The sequence below is a fragment of the Semicossyphus pulcher genome, unplaced genomic scaffold, assembly GCF_022749685.1.
Source record: "Semicossyphus pulcher isolate SPU_LCO1_2020_fin unplaced genomic scaffold, fSemPul1.0.p SCAF_16, whole genome shotgun sequence".
NCBI classification, from domain to species: Eukaryota; Metazoa; Chordata; class Actinopteri; order Labriformes; family Labridae; genus Semicossyphus; species Semicossyphus pulcher.
The window spans coordinates 23,264,163-23,283,805 of NW_027211670.1; the positions used below are offsets into that span (position 1 = coordinate 23,264,163).

At 42.6% G+C, this 19,643-nt stretch overlaps 1 protein-coding gene across 1 annotated transcript; it reads right to left on the reverse strand.

The window, feature by feature from the left end:
- Nucleotides 1-5,583: 5,583 nt before the first annotated feature.
- Nucleotides 5,584-11,056, reverse strand: ormdl3 (ORMDL sphingolipid biosynthesis regulator 3). Its single transcript, XM_069664892.1, has 4 exons — nt 10,891-11,056; nt 9,679-9,939; nt 7,763-7,914; nt 5,584-5,719 (listed from the first exon to the last, which is right to left on the reverse strand). Exons 2-4 carry the CDS (start codon nt 9,850-9,852, stop codon nt 5,584-5,586), a joined length of 462 nt encoding a protein of 153 aa, XP_069520993.1. The 5' UTR covers nt 9,853-9,939; nt 10,891-11,056.
- Nucleotides 11,057-19,643: the final 8,587 nt, after the last annotated feature.

Sequence of the window (19,643 nt, forward strand, 5' to 3'; positions counted from 1 at the left end):
GACATAAAAAGAAGATGAAATTGCCTCCAAATAAAGATTCTAAGGGGGTTGTATGTTATAGATGGTAAAGCCCCCTCGAGGCAAATGTGCGATTTGTGAAATCAGATTATAAAAATAAAATTGACTGCGCACGAGCCTCCTGGGGAGAAGGATAATTGGACATAAAATCTATTAAATTACAACATTTTATTAAATAAGGATTCAGTTTTTACTAGTTTCATCCAAAGCAGCAGAAGCATTTATCAGTAAGAGAAGCAGACACAAACATGTCCAACTGCCTCGCCCTGCTTTTTTAACGCTCAACAAAACGTACTGCTGCATTTTATTTAAGGTGGAACAAAAACACTGAAAGAATTTCAGACTTTAAATCCTCACAGACATTTGTAAGAAGATATTTGACGTTAGGAAACATCAGCGATATTTAATGTTACATGTGAAGGCACTGTGATCTGAATTTGAAAACATTACGTTTGATTCTCTTTCTTCCGTCTTGAAAAGTTGACCTTTTGCGGTCTGACAGCACTATCTTATGGAGATTAGAAGTGTACAATAACGCACTGATCAAAGCCAGGAGGAGATATTTTTACAGTGAGACGAACCTGCACCGATCAGCCATAACATTATGACCTCTGACAGGTGAAGGGAATAACAGTGGGTGGGAGATGTTAGGCAGCAAAGTTCTTGACTTCTTGGCCCCTCATGATGTGTGTGCGTCGCTAACCTGGGGAAGACATGATACCAGGATGCACCATGGGAAGAAGACAAGCCGGCGGACACAGTGTGATGCTTTGGGTAATGTTCTGCGGGGAAACCTCGGGTCCTGCCATTCATGTGGATGTTACTTTGACACCACCTACTTAAACATCGCTGCAGACCAAGCTTCGTGGAAACAGTATTCCCTCATAGCAGTGGTCTCTCTCAGCAGGATGATGCTCCCTGCCACACTGAAATGGTTCAGGAATGGTTTGAGGAACAACGAGTTAAAGGTGTTGACTTGGCTTTCAAATCCCCCAGATCTCAATCCGATCGAGCGTCTGTGGGATGTGCTGGACAAACAAGTCCGGTCCATGGAGGCCCCACCTCGCAACTCACAGGACTTACAGGATCTGCTGCTCACGTCTTGGTGCCAGATACCTCAGCACACCTTCAGAGCTCTAGAGGAGTCCATGCCTCGACGGGTCAGGGCTGCTTTGACGGCAACTGGGGGACCTACACAATATTAGGCAGGAGGTTATAATGGTCTGGCTGATGGGTGTATGTACTGAACAGATTTGATATCATTTCTGGATAAACACGGCTCTATTTTCTTCATTTCAGCCTTTTTGATTCGTCCATACTCGAGTGATGTCAACAGGAATTAAAGAAAAAGGCAAAAACGTCAACTGGACCAACGGTCAAACAACCATTAACCGAAGCCTGTTTATGAAACTATTAAATTATTGTTGCCTCTGTGTTTCATTGTCGAACACAGTTTACAAAATAAAAGACTTCTCTCCACAAAAACAGGGGGGTTTCCACACCAGGGCGCAAAATCTTTCTACTCACAGCAGCTAATCCGACATGATACCCTGTTATATTCACCACAATATCCCATCTTTACCTCCACAGGAATCAATGTGTTACAATCCTCAGGTGTTGTGCAAACAGAGCAAGCACCGTTCAATATCTGTCAGCTTTCAAAGTCAGAATAAAAGCCGTGGATTACATGTTTGATTTGAGGCAACAGTTTGTTACCAGGAGGAAATGACAGAAGCTATGAAGGTTTGAGCTGCGGGGCCTCGGCCATCATGTAATTTTCATTAATCTGGTGTTCTGCTGCAAAACTACTGCTGTTGGTAAATCAATCGGTGTGCCTTGTGTGTACTTGTTTCTGTACGAGGAAGGACTCACAAGCATTTTTCTGGTGTAAGAAAACGTGAAAACCCTAAAAGTCACAAATTGGTATTTAAGATAAATAATTTGCCATATTTTAAAAGAGGATCCTACTTTGTTCGATTTTTCAAAGAGATTTTCCGACCAAAGAAATCTCATCATATTCAAGATAAAATAAAGTGTCTGTGTCCTAAAAAAAAGCCTGAAAGTTAAGATGAATGCATTTAATCTTTACACCTATAATATGATTAAATGCTCAGCCTTCCTGACTTTTAAAGATTTAAAGCCATAAAACATTTCAAAGCCCTTAAAGGGTAAGTTATTTTTAAAACTAGGTCCTTATTTATTGTTGAAACTAAATGACGACGACACATCCCGACCTTTGAGATGTAAAGGCATTTTCAGTCCACGGAACAAAAGAGAATTTCCACATCATGTTCTAAAAATACTGTATTTTTGGATCCAACACTCACAAACAATCACATTGACATTTCCTTCAGAATAAAACGAGCGCACGGGTTCACATTTAATCAACATTCAGTTCATCCTTCTTTTAAAACCGTCCTGTAAATAAAAACAACTCTTTGTGCCGTGAACGATCACAGCGTGTCTTTGAAGTAAGCCCTTTATGGTGACGTCTCGGAAACATGATGAAGTAAGGAAAGTTGTGTTTACAGATCCACAACTCTTTGGTTCTTGGGCGTGTTTGTCATTGATCATCAAAACATCAATTATCCATTCTGCCACTTAAATACATCAAACCGCTAACAGAAACAACTGGTATAATTCATATGAGCATGAATCACAATCTGTTAAATGAGTGGAAACTTTTGCTTTGTGGCCCATTTTCTCAAAGATGAAGCTGCTAGTGTCACTAAAACAAGAGTCAGTCCTTTATGCTACGACAGCTACTGGCTGCTACCTGCTCAGACTGAAATGTGCTGCCTTGTTCCGGCTAATAACTATGAACATATTTAAAAAAAAAAAAACACATCCGAATGTTTCAATTCAATTCAGGAAAGATGATATTGAATCTCTGCGTCTCTCTTTTCAAACAGGCTGACAACAGAAAAAAATATTTTCCACTAAACCAAACTGTGATTTCTAAAGTCCAGAAAAATCCCACAGCTGGGAACCACACTGAACTCCTGCTAAGGTAGCACGCCTATAATTTAATTATTAAATATTACTGCACATCATAAAACTAATGGACTGAGTGAAATGCTTCATGGACACTTTGGCCATCATACACCTGCAGAATACGAGCAGAAATGTCCCCTAACCTTTCTCTAAATTAAATTAACTTTAAGACATGATTACAGCTTTGTAACATCACTCAGACTCCCTTTAACATTCTACAGTATAACCTATTTCCTTAGATCCTAAAAAACAAGACTAGATCACTAGACGAGTTTGAAAGCAGGTGCGCGCTGCGGACGTAGGTGAGGACAGCGGACGAGCAGCAGAGGAGCAGCCCCGCCTACTCCCAGAATAAAGCATCCAGAGCCGTTTAGACAGAGAGACGTGTCAGTGGAGGTCCAATGTGCTCCATGATCCGCCATTGCGATGTCGCAGCTCTCTCTCTACGGCTCTCTCAGTCAGTCAGTCACATGCAGACCCATGTGTACGGCTGACCCCTACGGATTTGGATGAGGACTTCATTTTTTCAACTCTACTCCATCTACAGTTTGGTAAACAAATCGATCCTTTCTCTGGTTCTATACGAGCAAAAGAAAACACTTAAAGCTGTACGCGACACAATAACTTTCAACAGTAGAATAAGTAGGATCTGGTGGTTGCAGTTTGTGAAGACAACAGAAAAACCAGGCTAAAGAACATCACTTGCTTGCTTCTGGAAACATCCTAGCACCGGGTTGCTACCGTTTTAAGGGTCCTGCCCTCTAACCCTGACTGCCCTAATTGGCTGGGGCTACAAACCCACTGCTCAAAGGTAAAGGTCCAGAAAAGTACCGAACACTGCAAATATATTAAGAAAATGTGGGAAAAAAAGGAAGGCGGCGGGGTCTCGTACGATTAGTCATATAATTTGTGTGACTCCCAAGGGATAAGAAAGGTATTATTTTAGAGATAATACGTTGTTTACTGTGGATAAGCCTCCTCATTCTGTGTTTAAAAAAAGACTACGCAGTGTGAGAGCAGCTTTTAGGAGCGACAAACCCAAAAGACACCCGACTTGGTAGCTGTGGTTCCCCTCAGCTCAACAGAGCCTTTAGGTCTCTTTTAACTCAGAGCTTTGTTCTTTTGGTTTGCAAACTCTCAAAGCTCTCATGACACTCAGCAGCAAGCAAAAGGCACCAAAAACCTACGATGGGCGACCTGCCAGCACCAAGCAGCAGATAAAAATGTTTGGCTAGCTGGTGAAAGCATGGAGCCTTTAGCAGCTAAACAGCCAAACCAGGAGCTGAGACCAAAACAGCAGGAGAGGGAGAGTAAATACTGGAATAACACTCATCAGGTATCTGAAGGACGACACCAAATGAGTGCTAAAGTTGCTCAATGTCTTCTGGGAGAGCAAAATTGTCATAAAGACTCAAGAGGGTGATACTATGGGAATGCTGCATTCACTGACTGCTGGTGTCCTCTTGGCAGGACAAACCCACTCCTGCTGCTTCATTTGTCACATTTTTTCCCCTTTTTTGATGGATATTGTCTGTTTTTTTATACGTGTTGAGAAGTGTTTCTAATATTTTGTCCTTTTCATATGTAAAAGCAGAAGAACAGAAGATTAAAAACACTTTTGAGTGTACCAGGATCGACAAGCCTTCTGTATTGGATTGCACTAGCTTGCACAGACGTACCTAATAAACTGGTAAACCAGTGTAACTTGGATCCAGATTCTAAAGTGAGATGCAGACATAAAAAATCTTATGCTAATGTAACGGCTCCTGAGTTGTAGGATTTTCTCATTATGTTATGTCGGATCAGAAGAGTGCATTAGTACATTCTTTCTGCACTCAGGCCAGACGATTGTGCAGACAGGAGGCTTACTGCGACACACAACAGGAGGAGTCCAAATATGGAAACGGTCAGATAAAAGTACGAGTTGCTTAACCTCCCAGTCTTGGCCCTGAGCGCAACAGCGTGGGCTAAATATAAAACTTTGTGGTTTCTCGTGTCTCGCCTCTGCAGCAGTTCACAGGTCCCTCACCATTTCATTAAAAAATGGTTCCTCTCCTCTAAAGCCCCAAAAACCCAAAGTAAGAGGAGGCTTCTGGTGGGAGAGAAGCTGAATAAATACAGCACTGTATCATTACATACAAAAGAACTTTGGCGACCGCCTCACTGTGCCAGTGGGTGTGAAATGGCACATGGTATTTGTGCAGCTACATTGTCCTCGCCCCTCGACACCTTTCACATCAGAAATCTGCCATTTCTACAGACACAATAGTCTCTTACAAATGCTTTTTAAGTGTCTCTGGAAAACCTTTAACTCAAAGGAAATAGGCCACAAAGAAGCACTGCAGTACACTTTCCCTTGGTCCTCTCTGTAAAGTGTAATGTGTCTCTTTCCTGGGGTTTGGTACCATGGCAGTATCCCCAGAAGGCTTCATTTAGAGCGCTGCTCAGCACAGTCGAAAGCCAGAGAGCCACGGATCCTTGTGGATCTGCAGCCAAATCAGAGGCCTGATACTCTGTGTGCTCTCAGCAGTCCATGGGGACTAAAGGAAGGAGGTGTCCTCTTCAGCCTTGTCAGTACTTATTAATGCCGAAGATCCTCACACCGTGCAGCTGAGGCAGCTTGGGGATGAGTACAGTGAGCAAGGAAACTGTGTTGATCACAAAATGGACTCGGTCGTATTTGGTGTAGAAGCTGGTTAGTATATACCTGCAAGAGGAGATAAAGAGAGAAGAAGAAATAATGATTAGCAGATTCAAGATTAAAGGAGCAATTCACCCCTGGAAAAAGCCACTGTCAGTCAAAGCTGGTGTTCACTGTAATCGATATGGTTTCGCCCGTTCTACATTCCTACAACACCCAGCGTGCATTGCGCCCCTCCCTCTGAAAGGAACGGCCCAGCAAGGGCGTGATTACATAGGGACGTCATAGGTCTGCGTGTAAAGTCTACCTGCTTGATTTGTTCGTTCTTTCGACCAGAGCAGCTGGTAAAACAGAGTTCTACCAAATATACCTACAAACACAGATCATCATGGTGTCCACCTGCGTTGTACCGAAGGATAAGGGGAGCACGATGAAAAGAGACGCTGTGAAATACTACCGTCTTCTTGGAGGCGGGCATCCTAGATTGAGGAAGTGTAGTTTAGCGAGCTCCCTGGCCTCCGCCAGATGACGGGTGTTACGTAGTCTGGCTGAGGTTTTCCAGAGCACATTGGAGAAGCGGATAGCGTCCTCCAAAGGCATAGAGCCAAAATTGCACCATAATGGCGTTATCTCTACATGATAGCATGATAGGACTGAGGTTGAAAACATGTCATGGACCGATCATTCTGCCAACAAGCCTGAGGAACAGAACAAACTCAGTATGCAAAGACCTTTCACTTATTTTTCCTCTGATAGTCACCGTAAGATAAGTTTCCTAACTCATGGATCGGTTCCAACACTGGAATTTCAGAGACTGTTTCAACATGCTGAACAACAGGATTGCAACATCAGTGATTAGTTAAACCCCAAACATCAGGGTATTTAACATTTTAATGATTATAAACCACACTTCTGCCTCATGTTTTTAGTCAAATAATTTGGGCTAAAGTTAAAAAATTACGTCAACAAAATCCGTAATAATCAGTCAGTAGTCTCCAAGTCTGCAGAGGTGCACTTTAATGACCTTATGTCGCTGTCTAAGTTCATGAACTGTATAAGAGCATCATCCATTTTCCCCTCTGATGTTCTCAGGTGCTTATGCCTGAACTGTCCCTAAATGCTGCAATGCTAAGCTATTAATCCATCACTTCCACATAAGTGGTCTTTGCAGCGAGGCACTCCAGTCAATAAGAATCTATACAGCTTTGATATAAACAAGCGCCTTTGGATGTAGCTGTGCACACCATTCAGGGATTTTTGTATGAAGAACAGAACATTTTGTTCTCTTCTGAACAAGTGAGGACATGCAATAAAAGCTCTTGAGACACTTTTGTGGAGCTTTTTCCAACTGGAGCCTGGAGACTGACCACTTGTCTCTCCCTGCTGGCTCTGGCTGTTAAACAAAATGAAGGGGAGGCTTTTGCGTGCACAGGAGTCCACCTGCAAAACTGCTATCACCACAGTGTTCAGGCCGAGCTGGCAAACTAACCCCAGGGAGCCCGAGAGAGTGCTTCCTGTCAACTGAACTCTGCTGGTTAATAAGGACAGAAAAGGGCAGGAGAGCAGCACGGGGTCCTGCTGCAAATACTAAGCCCCTTAACAATTTGTGAGCTTGGTTAATAAGGGAGCAGCAGGGAGGGTAATCAATCATTGTGGGTGAAAACTAAAATAAAGGCTAATTTTTTAGAGAAAAGTATGTTTTTGCAGATAATTCATCAAGTGCACAAATTAATCAAAGTTATATTTGTGTACCAGTTCAGTTAGGAATAAAAAATAAGTAGAGGCAGCAGCACACTGATTAAGGCGGCTGGCACGGGGGGAAAAAGCAATCACTCACTTCCATAGAGACCCACAAACAGAGCACAGTGTCTGTGTGTGGGAAGCCAGTGAGGGATCATGTCCTTGTTGAAGCACTTGGGAGTTTTTCTGGTTGTTCTGTTTACACTCTCTTCATCTGTCGACACCGTCTTAATGTCAAATGTTGGCACGACATAACATTCAGTCCTGCTCTACTAGTTTCACAGAGTCTAGATCCGTTCTAGATGATCAGCTGCTCACGCCACCTGTTAAATAACCAGAGAAGAGCAGAAGGATCGGAGAGACACTTACAAGACAATGGGGGTGATGGTGAGGAACTTCCGAGAAGCGGTGAACTGCACACCATAGTCCATCTGCTCCCAGTGTGTGAGGAGGCGAGCCTTGCCCTGATCTGGGGTCTCAAACGGCGTGCCTTTGACGGTGTGAAGTAGCAGGTACATGCACTGCAAGAGACGAGAGACACAAAGTCAGAGACAGAAAGAGAACGCTGTAAAAGTCATACTGGTGGATGATTACATTTTACAGTGAGTAAATAGGTAATGTGAAGTTTAGATGCTTAATTTTCTCGTATTGATGATTTACTCTGCAGACTTTAAACGCAACAAGTGGATGTCTTTCAGGATACCACGTGTTAGGAGTGCAACCTAGACGACTAAACATAGCCATCCCTAAAAAAAAGGCTATATATCGTCTGAATAGGAGTGACTTTGCAGGGCAATGCAGTGCATCCTCAGGGAGCTACGCCCAAGCAAATCTCTTTTACCCCAGGAGACCACTGTGTCCCATGTGAAACTTAAATAAGTTTATGTATTATTTTGGCCCAAAGTGTGATTTTTAGGGAGTTTTGGTGCATGAACTCTGCCAAACTTTAACTGTTTTGTTTTGTAAAATGGTGAGGTCAAGGCACCAAAAAAACCTTGACTTTTACCTTAACCTTACTAAGCAATAATCTTTAGGCCTACTACATCGATATCAGATCACACACACACCCCATTTGAGTATCTTTTTGTTGTTGGATAATGAAGTTGTTCCAAGTGTCAATATAAACCGTGTCCCAATCCAGGGGCTGCATCCTACGAAGGCCTCAGCGGCGTGCCGAAGGCTGTCCCAATTCGAAGGCTCCTTCGGATGCAGCTGACAAATGCGTCCATTTCCAGGGCAACAAAGGATCCATCGGGTGCATCCTTCGAGGCCCAGCTCATCCTGAGATGTATGTGTATGTATTTATTTGGTTTCAACTCATTCGAATAGCAAATGTTACACATGTTTACAAAAACAAAAGGGCCCTTGAAACAAATTATCTTTAAAATAATAGGTTAAGTTACGTGACGTTAGTTATGCTAGCTAGTTAGCCCGCAAGCTATCTGTTGCTAGGTGACAGGAGCGGCGTTTGGTGACGCAAGGGTAAGGGCGGGAACAGCTGGTGACGCAAACAGGAAATCCTCTGCAGACCAGACCGTCTCATTTCAGTTCGGCTTTAACGGCCTACACAAGCTATGAATTGCGCATCCTCTGTAGACCGCTTCCTTCGAAGGATGCAGCCGCTGGATTGGGACACAGCTATGATCTAGCACTCTATACTCAATTTGAAAATGTAGCCACAAGTCAGGTAAAAGCCTTTTGAAAATCAGCAGGAAGTCTCGTCATGGTTGCAGTCGGGCCAGCAGAAAAGTTGCAGGAGTGAATATCCAAATATTTACAGTATTTAATGATCATAAAAGAACAAAAAAATAAGCTCTGTTTAATGTTAGAGTAAGGCATGTGTTTTGCAAGCTTATCTCTGACGTGACAAGAAGGCGCATCATTCCTGCTACACTCTTTGTGAAACAATACGTAGGACACCTGGGTTAAATAGGGTGTCTTAAAAATCTAATTGTACTTAATACTCTTCTCAGGCCAAGCAGACGATCTCAGGTAATCAAAATTTAGGATGCAAGGATGAGGAATCATCTCTGAAAGATAAATGCTGGTTGAGACATTTCAGGCACCAATTTAGTAACAAGGAGCATGACTAAGAGCAGCTAAATAAAACATTCCTGTCTTCGTGCAGAGATTTGTTACCCCCTGACTCCTTTGTAAAGTTATGCTCCTTCACCACACACCAAACCTTTAATCAGGCAGCACTAAATTGTCCTAAACTGACCAGACTTGCTGAACAAATCTTAAAAGAGTGGTGATGTTAATTACGGGCACTATGCTTCACTTACCAGATTGTGTATGAGGTTGGTGAGGGTCCAGACCACCGGTACGCTGGCAAAGGGAATGCTGAGCAGGATGACGTGCAGGAGGCCGATGCCCAGGATGTAGGAGAGCCACATCCCTCTGCTGTTCATCACGCGGGTGTTTGGGTTCACCTCGCTGTGCGCCGTGCCCACATTCATGATGGCGGCGGTGCCACTTCAAAAGCAGTCTGCCTTCAGTTTGAAGCCTGTGTTTGATCTTTGAACCCAGCTGGTGTGACTACCTGTCTGCTACACAGAAAGGAGTGTTAATACAACTTATAGCAATGATCTAACTTTGCCTGAACAGCGTGTGCTGTTAAAAAAATGATATGACTTGCTAGCTTGAAGCTCGAGCTGTTCAATTAAAATAATTACTTCCATGTAGGGCTGGGCGATAAGTCAATACTTGTATTCACAAACTTTGAGGTGCACTTTTTATTTTATTGGTTCATCGTTAAGAGCTCTGCTCATAAATGTATCAACTATATCTCAGTAAAACTACTGAACAGACTTTTTTACCATATAATGAAGAATATTTTAAACTGGGCTTAAAAATTAGGAGAATAGAACTTTAAGAGTTTTAAATTACAAACCTTTGGAGTGTTTTGACAAAATTGATTCAAATACTTGCCAATTAACTGCACTGAATATGTACTGAATCATGTTCATATATAATTTTGCATATTATGATGTATTTACTTATTTCAAAAGTGAAAGTGATTAAAACCATGCAGCCCAGCCTTACATGTTTTATGCACTTCTAATTCAATACTAAAGCAGCTACCGTTTACTTAGATGTTGTGCAATAAAGCACAATCATGATGATTTAGACAGACACCTGCCAGCCAATCAGAAACAAGTACTTTCTTTGGCCATGGTGGAACTGGAACTATAGCTAATTCAAGATATAGGTTGGATTGACATATGTTAAAAAGTAACCTTTGCACTCAAGAAAAACTGCTGAGCTAGTCACTCTCTGCCTGGTCAACACTAATTGATTGACATGAGTAAACAATGTACCGCCTGTTCATTCCAGCATGCTGTGTTGCAAGTTGTCAGAGCCTTGCATGTAACTGGCTACATAATGACCCGTAACGTAGCTACACACACCTACAAGTGGGCTACCTGGCACTACTAGAGTTAAAAGTACACTAATATATGTCAGTTATACCTGAGTAAGTAAATAGTTCCACTCACTGCAGAGAAAGATGGCTTCAACTCCGACCTGTATTAGTCCGTTATCACAGTTTTTGTCTCATCGATGCCTTCAGTTATATAATTAATACTATCACTGGGAAGCTGGCGCGAGTCCAGTGTATCGATCAGTCATCCGGGACCATCTCTCAGCTCCAAACGTGCTGCGACGTGTTCCGGTCTGCTCGCGGGCACACAATTAACCGAGACGCATCCACTTTTCCTTCGTCTTCCAGACAACAGCTGGTGACAACACAGCACAGTTCATGATGTAACGTCATCGCTATTCGTTACCACGGCCCCGTATTTCGGCTGAGTTTTTTCCCTCCTCGCATTCGGCTATGATTGGTTCGTATGCGTCACGTGGCCAAGACTGACCTATCGGCGTTTAAAGCGTTGACAGAACGCGGACTACGCCCCCTTTCGACGTCACAGTGGAGGAGGGATCCGAGGAAACAGGCATGACAATTGGGATTGTAACGAAAATTTAAAACGTTTTAAAAGGAGGAAATCATATTTAATATTTTACATAAAATAACTTTTAAGGAAGTAAAATATATATATTTTTTAGAATTTGAAAAACTGTTAATAGTAGTGTTTTCTTCTAGAGGTAATTTCCTGTTTTCTACATTTATTTTTCTATTTTTAAACAAATTTGACTTCTAAACTTGCAAAAAATAATATAAAAAAGAAAAAGTTCTATTAAAAATACCGATTTTTATTTTACTGAACTTTCATAAATATTGTAAGAAGGCAAAAATTATAAAGCAGAAGCAGTTTAACTTCTGCAATCTTACAATAAAGTATATAAAAAAAACCCAGACTAAAATTATACAGGCGTGATAAAAGCTCTGTAAGGACATTTATGCTTTGAGTTCAGTGTTAACATCAGCATTATCACAGTGGCAAGGCAAACGTACTGATGTTTACAAGGTAAAAGTTAACGAGGTTACCCATGTAAATAAGGGCTGTTAGCATGTGCACATCTGCATTAAATACAATGTAGAGCTGAGGCAGGTGAAGATGCCAATAGTTTTGCAGGTATTTAGACATAAACCAAAGCATTGGTTAAATCAAACATTTGAACTGAATGTGCTGATAATGTAAAAGTCAGGGAATCACCTATTTTTTTCAGCGGGTGGCAAAAATGTCTGTGCTAAATTTCATTGTAAACAATAAATAGCTGCTTTTTTTGAAGCAGTAAAGTAAAATATGTATCGGGTAAATAAATAGGCAGAGTTAAGAATATATTATAAAATATGCTGTATGACCAGTGAGATATGACTATGTTAAGAGCTTTACAAAAGGAGTATAAACGGTGTGAGAAGGTGGAGCTAGAGCAAGAGTCAGGAGATCATCAGATGCAGTAAAATATATCCTCTGAAAACAATATTTCTGCAAATTTCACAGCAATCCATCCAAATATTGTAGAAATATTTCAGATTTGGCAAAAGTTCTGACTCAGCCTAGCCACCAACAGATCGCATGACTAACTGACGGAGCCATCCTCTTAACCCAGGACGTGGGGGAATTAAAGTAGCTCTTACAGGTATGAAACACAAAGCAAGGGACACGTGAGACTTAATGATCACAGATCTTTAGATAATTTTAATTCATTTGACGTGTTTGATTAAAACATCCACTGGCTCTGATGTCTCTGCTACGCTCTTGATACCTCAGCACAAAAGGAGGCCCTTGACTACTTATGTACCCAAGGTGAGTGGAGACCTTCCTGGAGGCGAAGAAAAAATGACTGACGTGGCTGATACTCCGTTCCCTAAATCAAAGATCAACAGTGTCATGTTCTAGGTCCCAAGATAAGCTCTAATACTAATTTAGGCCCACAGGAGCCCGAGGCTGAAGGGGTCAACTGTGTTCTTCTTGCATGCCATGTTACGTGACACCCACTGTTTCTCTGATCAGTGTCAAGAAACAGGTTTGGCCGACTGACAGTGGACTCTCTCATATGCTCATAGCCCTGGGTGCTGTAGCCGTGTTAGCTGTGTAAACCTAGAGCTCTGTTCAGATGCGAACTATGGATGACAGCGCTGTGAGATCACTGCTGGCACTGGAACAATGGCCAAATATGTGACAATGATAAAACAGACCTGAGGAGAGGAGGAGAGTTATGACGCCTACAGTGTCAGAATTACAAGACGTCATCTGCATATATATGACATTTAGAGACAGATATGAAATGGAGACGCTTGAATATTTCCAGTCCTTTCAGTAACATTTATAATATACACTTAATATACACAATGTCTTTGTCCAACGAGTCTTGCTTTTATGTTTTATCCTACAAAAACGTGCACTCAGCCTCGCAGGAGTGGGTATCTGATCTTTCCCGTAAGAAAACTTTGGCCACCACTGACGCTGATAAAATCAAAGCTTCAAAGTCCGGCAGTGGTATCCATTTCTGCACGACCACATATTTAACAGATGTTAAGGTTTGTTCTTCTGTGGACTACATTTCTCAGCACTTTGGCTAACCCTCGTGGGACTACTTGCTGAGCTTTTCAGATGAAATGTGATTCTGTTAGCAGGACTTGTGGCGGTAATAAAAGCTATTACTGACAAGATGCATTATGTTCTGACCGTCTCTAGCTGGGAACTAAATTCTTTATATGTCATTAGCAAAAAGGACTATTTTTTAGAAATAACTTTATATATAATTAATCATTTTATAACCATAACAACGTACAGAATCTGCAGGTATATTAGAGAGAATTTGCAAATTCAACAAAGAAAGAACAAAAACGTAACCCCAGGACCTTTATACCTTTAAAGTTCTTCCTTTCATTTAACTATTAGAAAACATTTCATACTCTGAATGACTAGCTCAGCCACGGAGCTCCACATAACCTGTTTGGTGCCATTTGTTTGTAAAAAGGATAACAGAAACACGACTGGCCCAATTTTCATGAAATTTCATGGAAAGGTCAACGTGAGCCGACGGAGAACAAATCCAATGTTGGGGCTGATCTGGATACGTACAACAAAACCAACTTAAAACATCACTGGATAAAGAAAAGCATAGCTGAGACATCGATGCTTCAACTATATAGTTTTTAAATACATCCAGTTACACAGTGTGCAGAAGTTGCTAGCAGAATGGAATACATAGAAAACTGGACGATTGGCCTTGGTGCAGGTCGGCGCTCTTTGAGTGTCCTTCCTGTTGTAATGTAATCTTTATCTGGTGCTGTTAACACTGTTTTGAATTCTACTTTAAAAGCTATACATGTCTTCCCTTCGTTGTAGATAAAGTTTTACGAGTGATTGAAGCTTTAGTTTATATTTGAGACACTGCAGCTTGCATAACATCACAAGCCAGCTTTAAAAGACATATTTGGAAGAAAATTCTTTATCACTTACTAAAGCACTCTCCAGATTGCAATATTTCAATGTTCCAGCCTAAGAAATTTGGTGCTGCTTCCCTTTATGCTCCAGAGATTTCTGGTGATGTTACAGTTCTGTCAATGCAGGGATTTAATCCTGACTATTAGCCCAACCCTTCACGATAAAAGCTGTGCACTTGATTTAACAACTTAATTAAATGAATCTCAATTGTAAGGCATTTTGCACAACAGTCACTGTTTTGTAGAAGTAGAAGCTACACACTCTACACACTTTTGAAATTTAGCGATTCCAAAGACATGGCTTTCAGATCAGATAAAATTTAAAGGGAATTTGTCACAATAATTTTAACATTTTAATGACTCAATCCCTTTTAAAAAAAAGTCTAAAATAATTGGTATTCATCGTGTCACATTAAAGGATCATGCCTTCATAAATACAGCACACTTCATATACTGTCTGTTCTTGACAAACCAAGAGCTTCTGACTGTGTGCAGCCAGCAGATGTCACCATCAACACACTGTGAGCTGGTTTCTGCCACTCTGGACCTTCAGTCAGATTACTTTACAACAAGCACAGTGCTGCAGTCAGGATTACAGGTGTAATAATTCTGCTCAGCTTGTTCCCTGTGTTTGTACCTGTGTTACCACTGATCAAGGTTGTTACCACCCGAAGACAAAGACAGAGGGGTTACAACCTTACATGTCCATAGGTGCGTGAATCTAACCAACTGCTACTGGAAGGTCAATTCTTATATGACAGAGGATCTTTTTATAAACATACAGAGAAGATAATTAATTAACTTAGTAAAATGGTATTGTCATAGTCAGAGGCTAGGGATAGCCTAGGTATGAACAAATATCATTAGGTACACCTGGCGTGTACCTAATGGCGTCTAATCCAAGACTTCTTCCTCCATCAAAGTAAAAATGTGCTGTTTTTGTGGGGAATAAAAGGTTTTCCAGAGGTTCAGTAATTTTGGAGACTGTAGTTTGCAGTGGTGTTGATTGATACACAGAGGTCACAGGGGTTACATGCTCTACATTTAAAAACTGTGAGTTAAGGCAATCTGACGAGAATCCAGCAATTGCCACACTTTCCACGAACAGAGCACACAGAGCCCTGAATCTGTGCGCTGTGCTGATGAACATACATGTGAAGCCAAAAGGGGATTTGTTCAAATTCAACAAAGATGATAAGTGCCATGCAAAAACCGTAAACATTTTCACCTTGTCTCTAAATGTTAAGGAAGGCAGCTGATTATTTTCGGGGTGTTTTTAAGGTCAATGGCAGCGGGGCTTGTACGACCCGTAGACGGTGACAGGAATGACACTGCTGGGGCGGCTCCCTCCAATAGCAGAGGTGGACTTGTGACCCAGGCAGGCTTGGATGATAGCCCCGCTGGAAAAGGCTGACGCAGGGAGTCCATTATTGCCCCTGGAGGAAGCTGAGGATTAGAACACCAAAGAATTTCAATAAAAGAAGTGTCTGTTTGGGGGTCGGGGAGGGGCAGAAGGATGGTGGTGTTGGGGTGGGGGGGTTCCCCTCATTGTCCCTACAGTGATTGAGAGCAAGAGGAGGGGAGTGGGACGGCATTGTGTTTGCAGCTCCTCTGAAGAAGGTGGTTATTAGGGGGGATGGCTAAGGAGGGGTGAGGGATGGGGAGGCTGTTGACTCTTCATCTTGTGTGAACAAAGTCTCTGGCACATAGCCCTCTTCTGTCCCTCTGTCCTGGGCTCCCTTGTTTACGAGTGCCATGAATTCTGTCCCTCTCGGCGGGGACCCCCACCAACTCCAACCTGCACCGCCGCACATTGTGGGGCTTAAGTGCCCTTTAATTAGGCCGCCTCAGTGTCCGGCTGAAGACCACTGAGGGTTTAGGCTCTTCCCTGTGGGACCTTGCTGAGCGGCTCACACACAGCCCCATGGATGAAGTGTTTGCTGCTCTAATGAAAAAGGTTTATTTGGGGGAAGACTTCTTGTCGTCTTTGTCCCCCGTCTTAAAAAGGCCTAACAAAGGCGTTGATATTATCCTTAACACCCACCCATTTCCAGGACACATTAGCAAGGACTCGGAGGTGAGGCAGCAGCGGTCTCTCGGCCAAAGACGAGCATGACTTCCAAAATTCCCCAGACGAGCCATGACAGTAAACACAAATCACTTCCTGCACAGACTGAACACATGCACACCAGGACTCATCATCATCTTTATCTGGTTTAAATTAATCCTGAAATTAGTTCTTAAGAGGGAGGCGAAATGTGGCTCTTGGTCAGGAAATTTGTCTGCAAGATTTCCAGTCAATTTGCTTGAATTCAGGCAGGAATAAGTAACAAAGCTACCGAAGTAGGGCTGTGTCTCTGCAGGACTTGGCGTTACGATATGCATCAGGATACAGGAGTTGCAATTCAACACATTGGGTTACATATCATGATTATTTCATCTAGTTTTAGGAAAAACATAAAAAACACAATATGCATAAAAGTAAAAGCTTTTTAAAATGGATTCAACATCCCCAAATGTACACAGACAAACACACGCACAACTTTGCCATGATGGAGCACATTTCATTATCACAGGGTCCAGAGTTTTTTAGGGGGAGGTGGGAAAGAGGCATTGGGAATTTGCTCTGGCAAAATGAGTAATTCCTGGATGCCCCATTGTGTGAAGAGCTTACAGGGTGAGGGCCCTGAAAGGAGGAGGCAAAGGAAGGATATAAACACGGGAGCAAGCGAAATAAAGTGAAAGATGGAAGGAATGAGAGACGGAGAAGAATGCTGAAAAGACGTTTGTGAAGGGAGCAGGGCGGGATTGGGCGTGTTCAGAAACTTTTTCGCTACAGCCCAGTGTGTGTAGATACCCTCCTAATCCTGGTTTTATTGGCTGCCTGTGTCCAGCCATGCCGGTCGGATTGAGCGGGGAGGGTAGAGAGGTGGGGGGGCCGAACACATGTCCCTCTTTGTGGTAATACGCTGATTAGGCCTGAGAAAGAGCCGGACCTGGTTACGGCCTTTCTCAGGTCACCGTAGAAACCGGCCCGGTAGGGGACCTCTGTGTGTGCCTCCCCCTCCTGTGCACCTACTGATGCAGACACGCAGACCGAGGCCTTCCTTTGCAGAGGTTCGAACAAAACGCCACCACTCACAAACAGCAGCACAAGTGTCGTTGAGTCACAGCTCATTCCCACATCGTTCTTGACCCCGATCGCTGCTGCCTTCCCAGACTGCTCGCGTTGCACTTGTGGCCTCAACCTGTGAAACGTGGTTTCAATGTTGTTCAGATGCAGACCGCAGACTGATTCCTCCGCCTGCGCTCATAAATTAAACCCTCGTCACATTCCCCCCATCCATCCCTGGCCCTACGCACCGTCTATCGCTCCTACAGAGAGACTGTCATCCAAATCCCAGAGCTGAGCTAGGCACATTTCTGACGATGCCGTAACACACAACAATGTTGGTGATTGAAAACAGACCTGCCTCATTGTCAGCACCGCCGTGACATACCGCAGCTTGAGTGGAGGCATTGAAAAGTCATCTTTATTGCTAGAATGGAGAAGACTCCCCACCACGTCTGGCTGGAGAGCAGGCTTCATACAAGTTTCACAAAGACATCTATCAATTATTGTCACATTTAGAGACTCGGAGGAACCCCCCCCTTACTCCTCTCAAACAGGGCGGTAGGTCGAGTGCTGCTCAGTCACTGCCTGTTTCCCCATCCTCTTTGTTATGGAGGAATAAAACAGAAGGGGCGGGTGAAGGGGGGCACTCCACTGCTGACCTCCAGACTGTGGTCACTGGGCTCTCTCCCTGCGGTGGGCACTCAGCCTCCTCTCTGCAGAGTGCACGCTCCCAGCCCCTGCTGAGCGACCTTCCAGCCCCCTCAGTCCACAGAGCTCAGTCATGCCCCGGAGGTCCTGAGCAGAGAGAGCACGGCCCCCAGGCAACACACATCAGAGGGGACGACAACTGGGATGCTTTGCTCGCATATAAACATTTAAAGCCACATAAGAGTGACGTGACAAACTTTGTATTTATCTACAGTGAAGTGTCCAGTCATTTTAGCAACTCAGTCTCTTCATATCTAACAGCATATAACCACCTATCAGTCGGCAGTTTTTAGCTTGCATGACGGACATTAAAACAATCCAACTTATTACTTCCTTGTTTAAAATCACGTCACATTTTAGATCTTTGTTGTTTTAAACTTTTCTTTAAACTGGATGAAGGATTTTAGTCACTGGACGTCTGGTGAAACAAGACAAGCTAAAGTTAGCGGCCGCTCGATTGGCAGCCCACAAAGCACTGCCAAAGACTGTTCTAGAAACCCTGATTTTTGACATGAAACTGCTTTATTCAGTGATTTTCCACTTTTAATTACTGTGTTGGTTTGTTTTGGAAAGAGGGAGACCTCCGCGGATAATTCAGCTCCTGGTAGAAACCTTGTGAACAATGAACACTGAAGAAACCGAGCCTAAAAATAGAGCAAAAGTTGTTCTCCTTGAGCATTGGAGAGACATTTGTTAGTCCTAAAGTCTTAAAAATGTGGACTAGATGACTTAAGTGCAGGTTAATAAACTATATTTTTCTCCAGGTTTCTGACACTTTTAGGATGCTCTTTTAACAGACAGCTCTATAGAACAATTTATCGTGACGGACATGTAGAAAAAATGATCCTGATAAAATGTTTCACCGTTGCAGCGAACCCGAGTGTATGTGACATTTCTTTTTTTAGTGGTAACACATTATTTTCATTCATTTTTCTTTTCTTACGATATTAAATCAGGATGGAATCAATAAAACATCTCTCACTGTGTCGCTGAACCTATCACGACCTTTCTCCCTTGGAAACAGGTCTCCCTGAAGCTGGCTTCCATATGGCTGCAAACACTAAATCTGTTGTGAAATCTATCATGTAAGCCATCTGGTCTAATGACTTGTACTTGTACTTTTAAGAAGTGTTAACTCACATTTTTAAACGACTTTTCAACAACAAAATCTTTTTTGAGGTAATTAAAAAAGTGAATTCACCTGAAATGTAACTAAAAGCAACTACAAACTACAGCCTTGACGAAGACTTCTATTATCACATGTTACCACTGACAGCATCAGTCTGTAAAGAGCGTTAGGCAAAAGACGAGCACCAAACTGGGGCCTCACCTTTAATAAAAAGCTCCTCTGTGAGGTTATTTATTTATTTAGCTTGCTTCCAAAACATCTTGCGCAGTGCTTACATGTTTTGTCGTTATCTTTTCCACGATTACCGCCTGATAATCCTCTGAGACAAAACTTCTCAAAGAGATTGCCATCACTACAACCGGCTCTGTTTGATCTCGGCCGGGTGTCTTGTTTGTATTCGCCCTGATCAGTTTCCTTGTGTGTGTGAATCAAATGCGTGGTT

Excerpts from the sequence above, each read along its gene's own strand:
- ormdl3 (XM_069664892.1), bottom strand. The coding sequence starts at position 9,852 with ATGAATGTGGGCACGGCGCACAGCGAGGTGAACCCAAACACCCGCGTG. Across the intron at positions 7,915-9,678 it reads CCAACCTCATACACAATCTG|TGCATGTACCTGCTACTTCA; the intron begins GTAAGTGAAGCA and ends CGTCTCTTGCAG. Across the intron at positions 5,720-7,762 it reads ACCATCACCCCCATTGTCTT|GTATATACTAACCAGCTTCT; the intron begins GTAAGTGTCTCT and ends CTCCTCTTGCAG.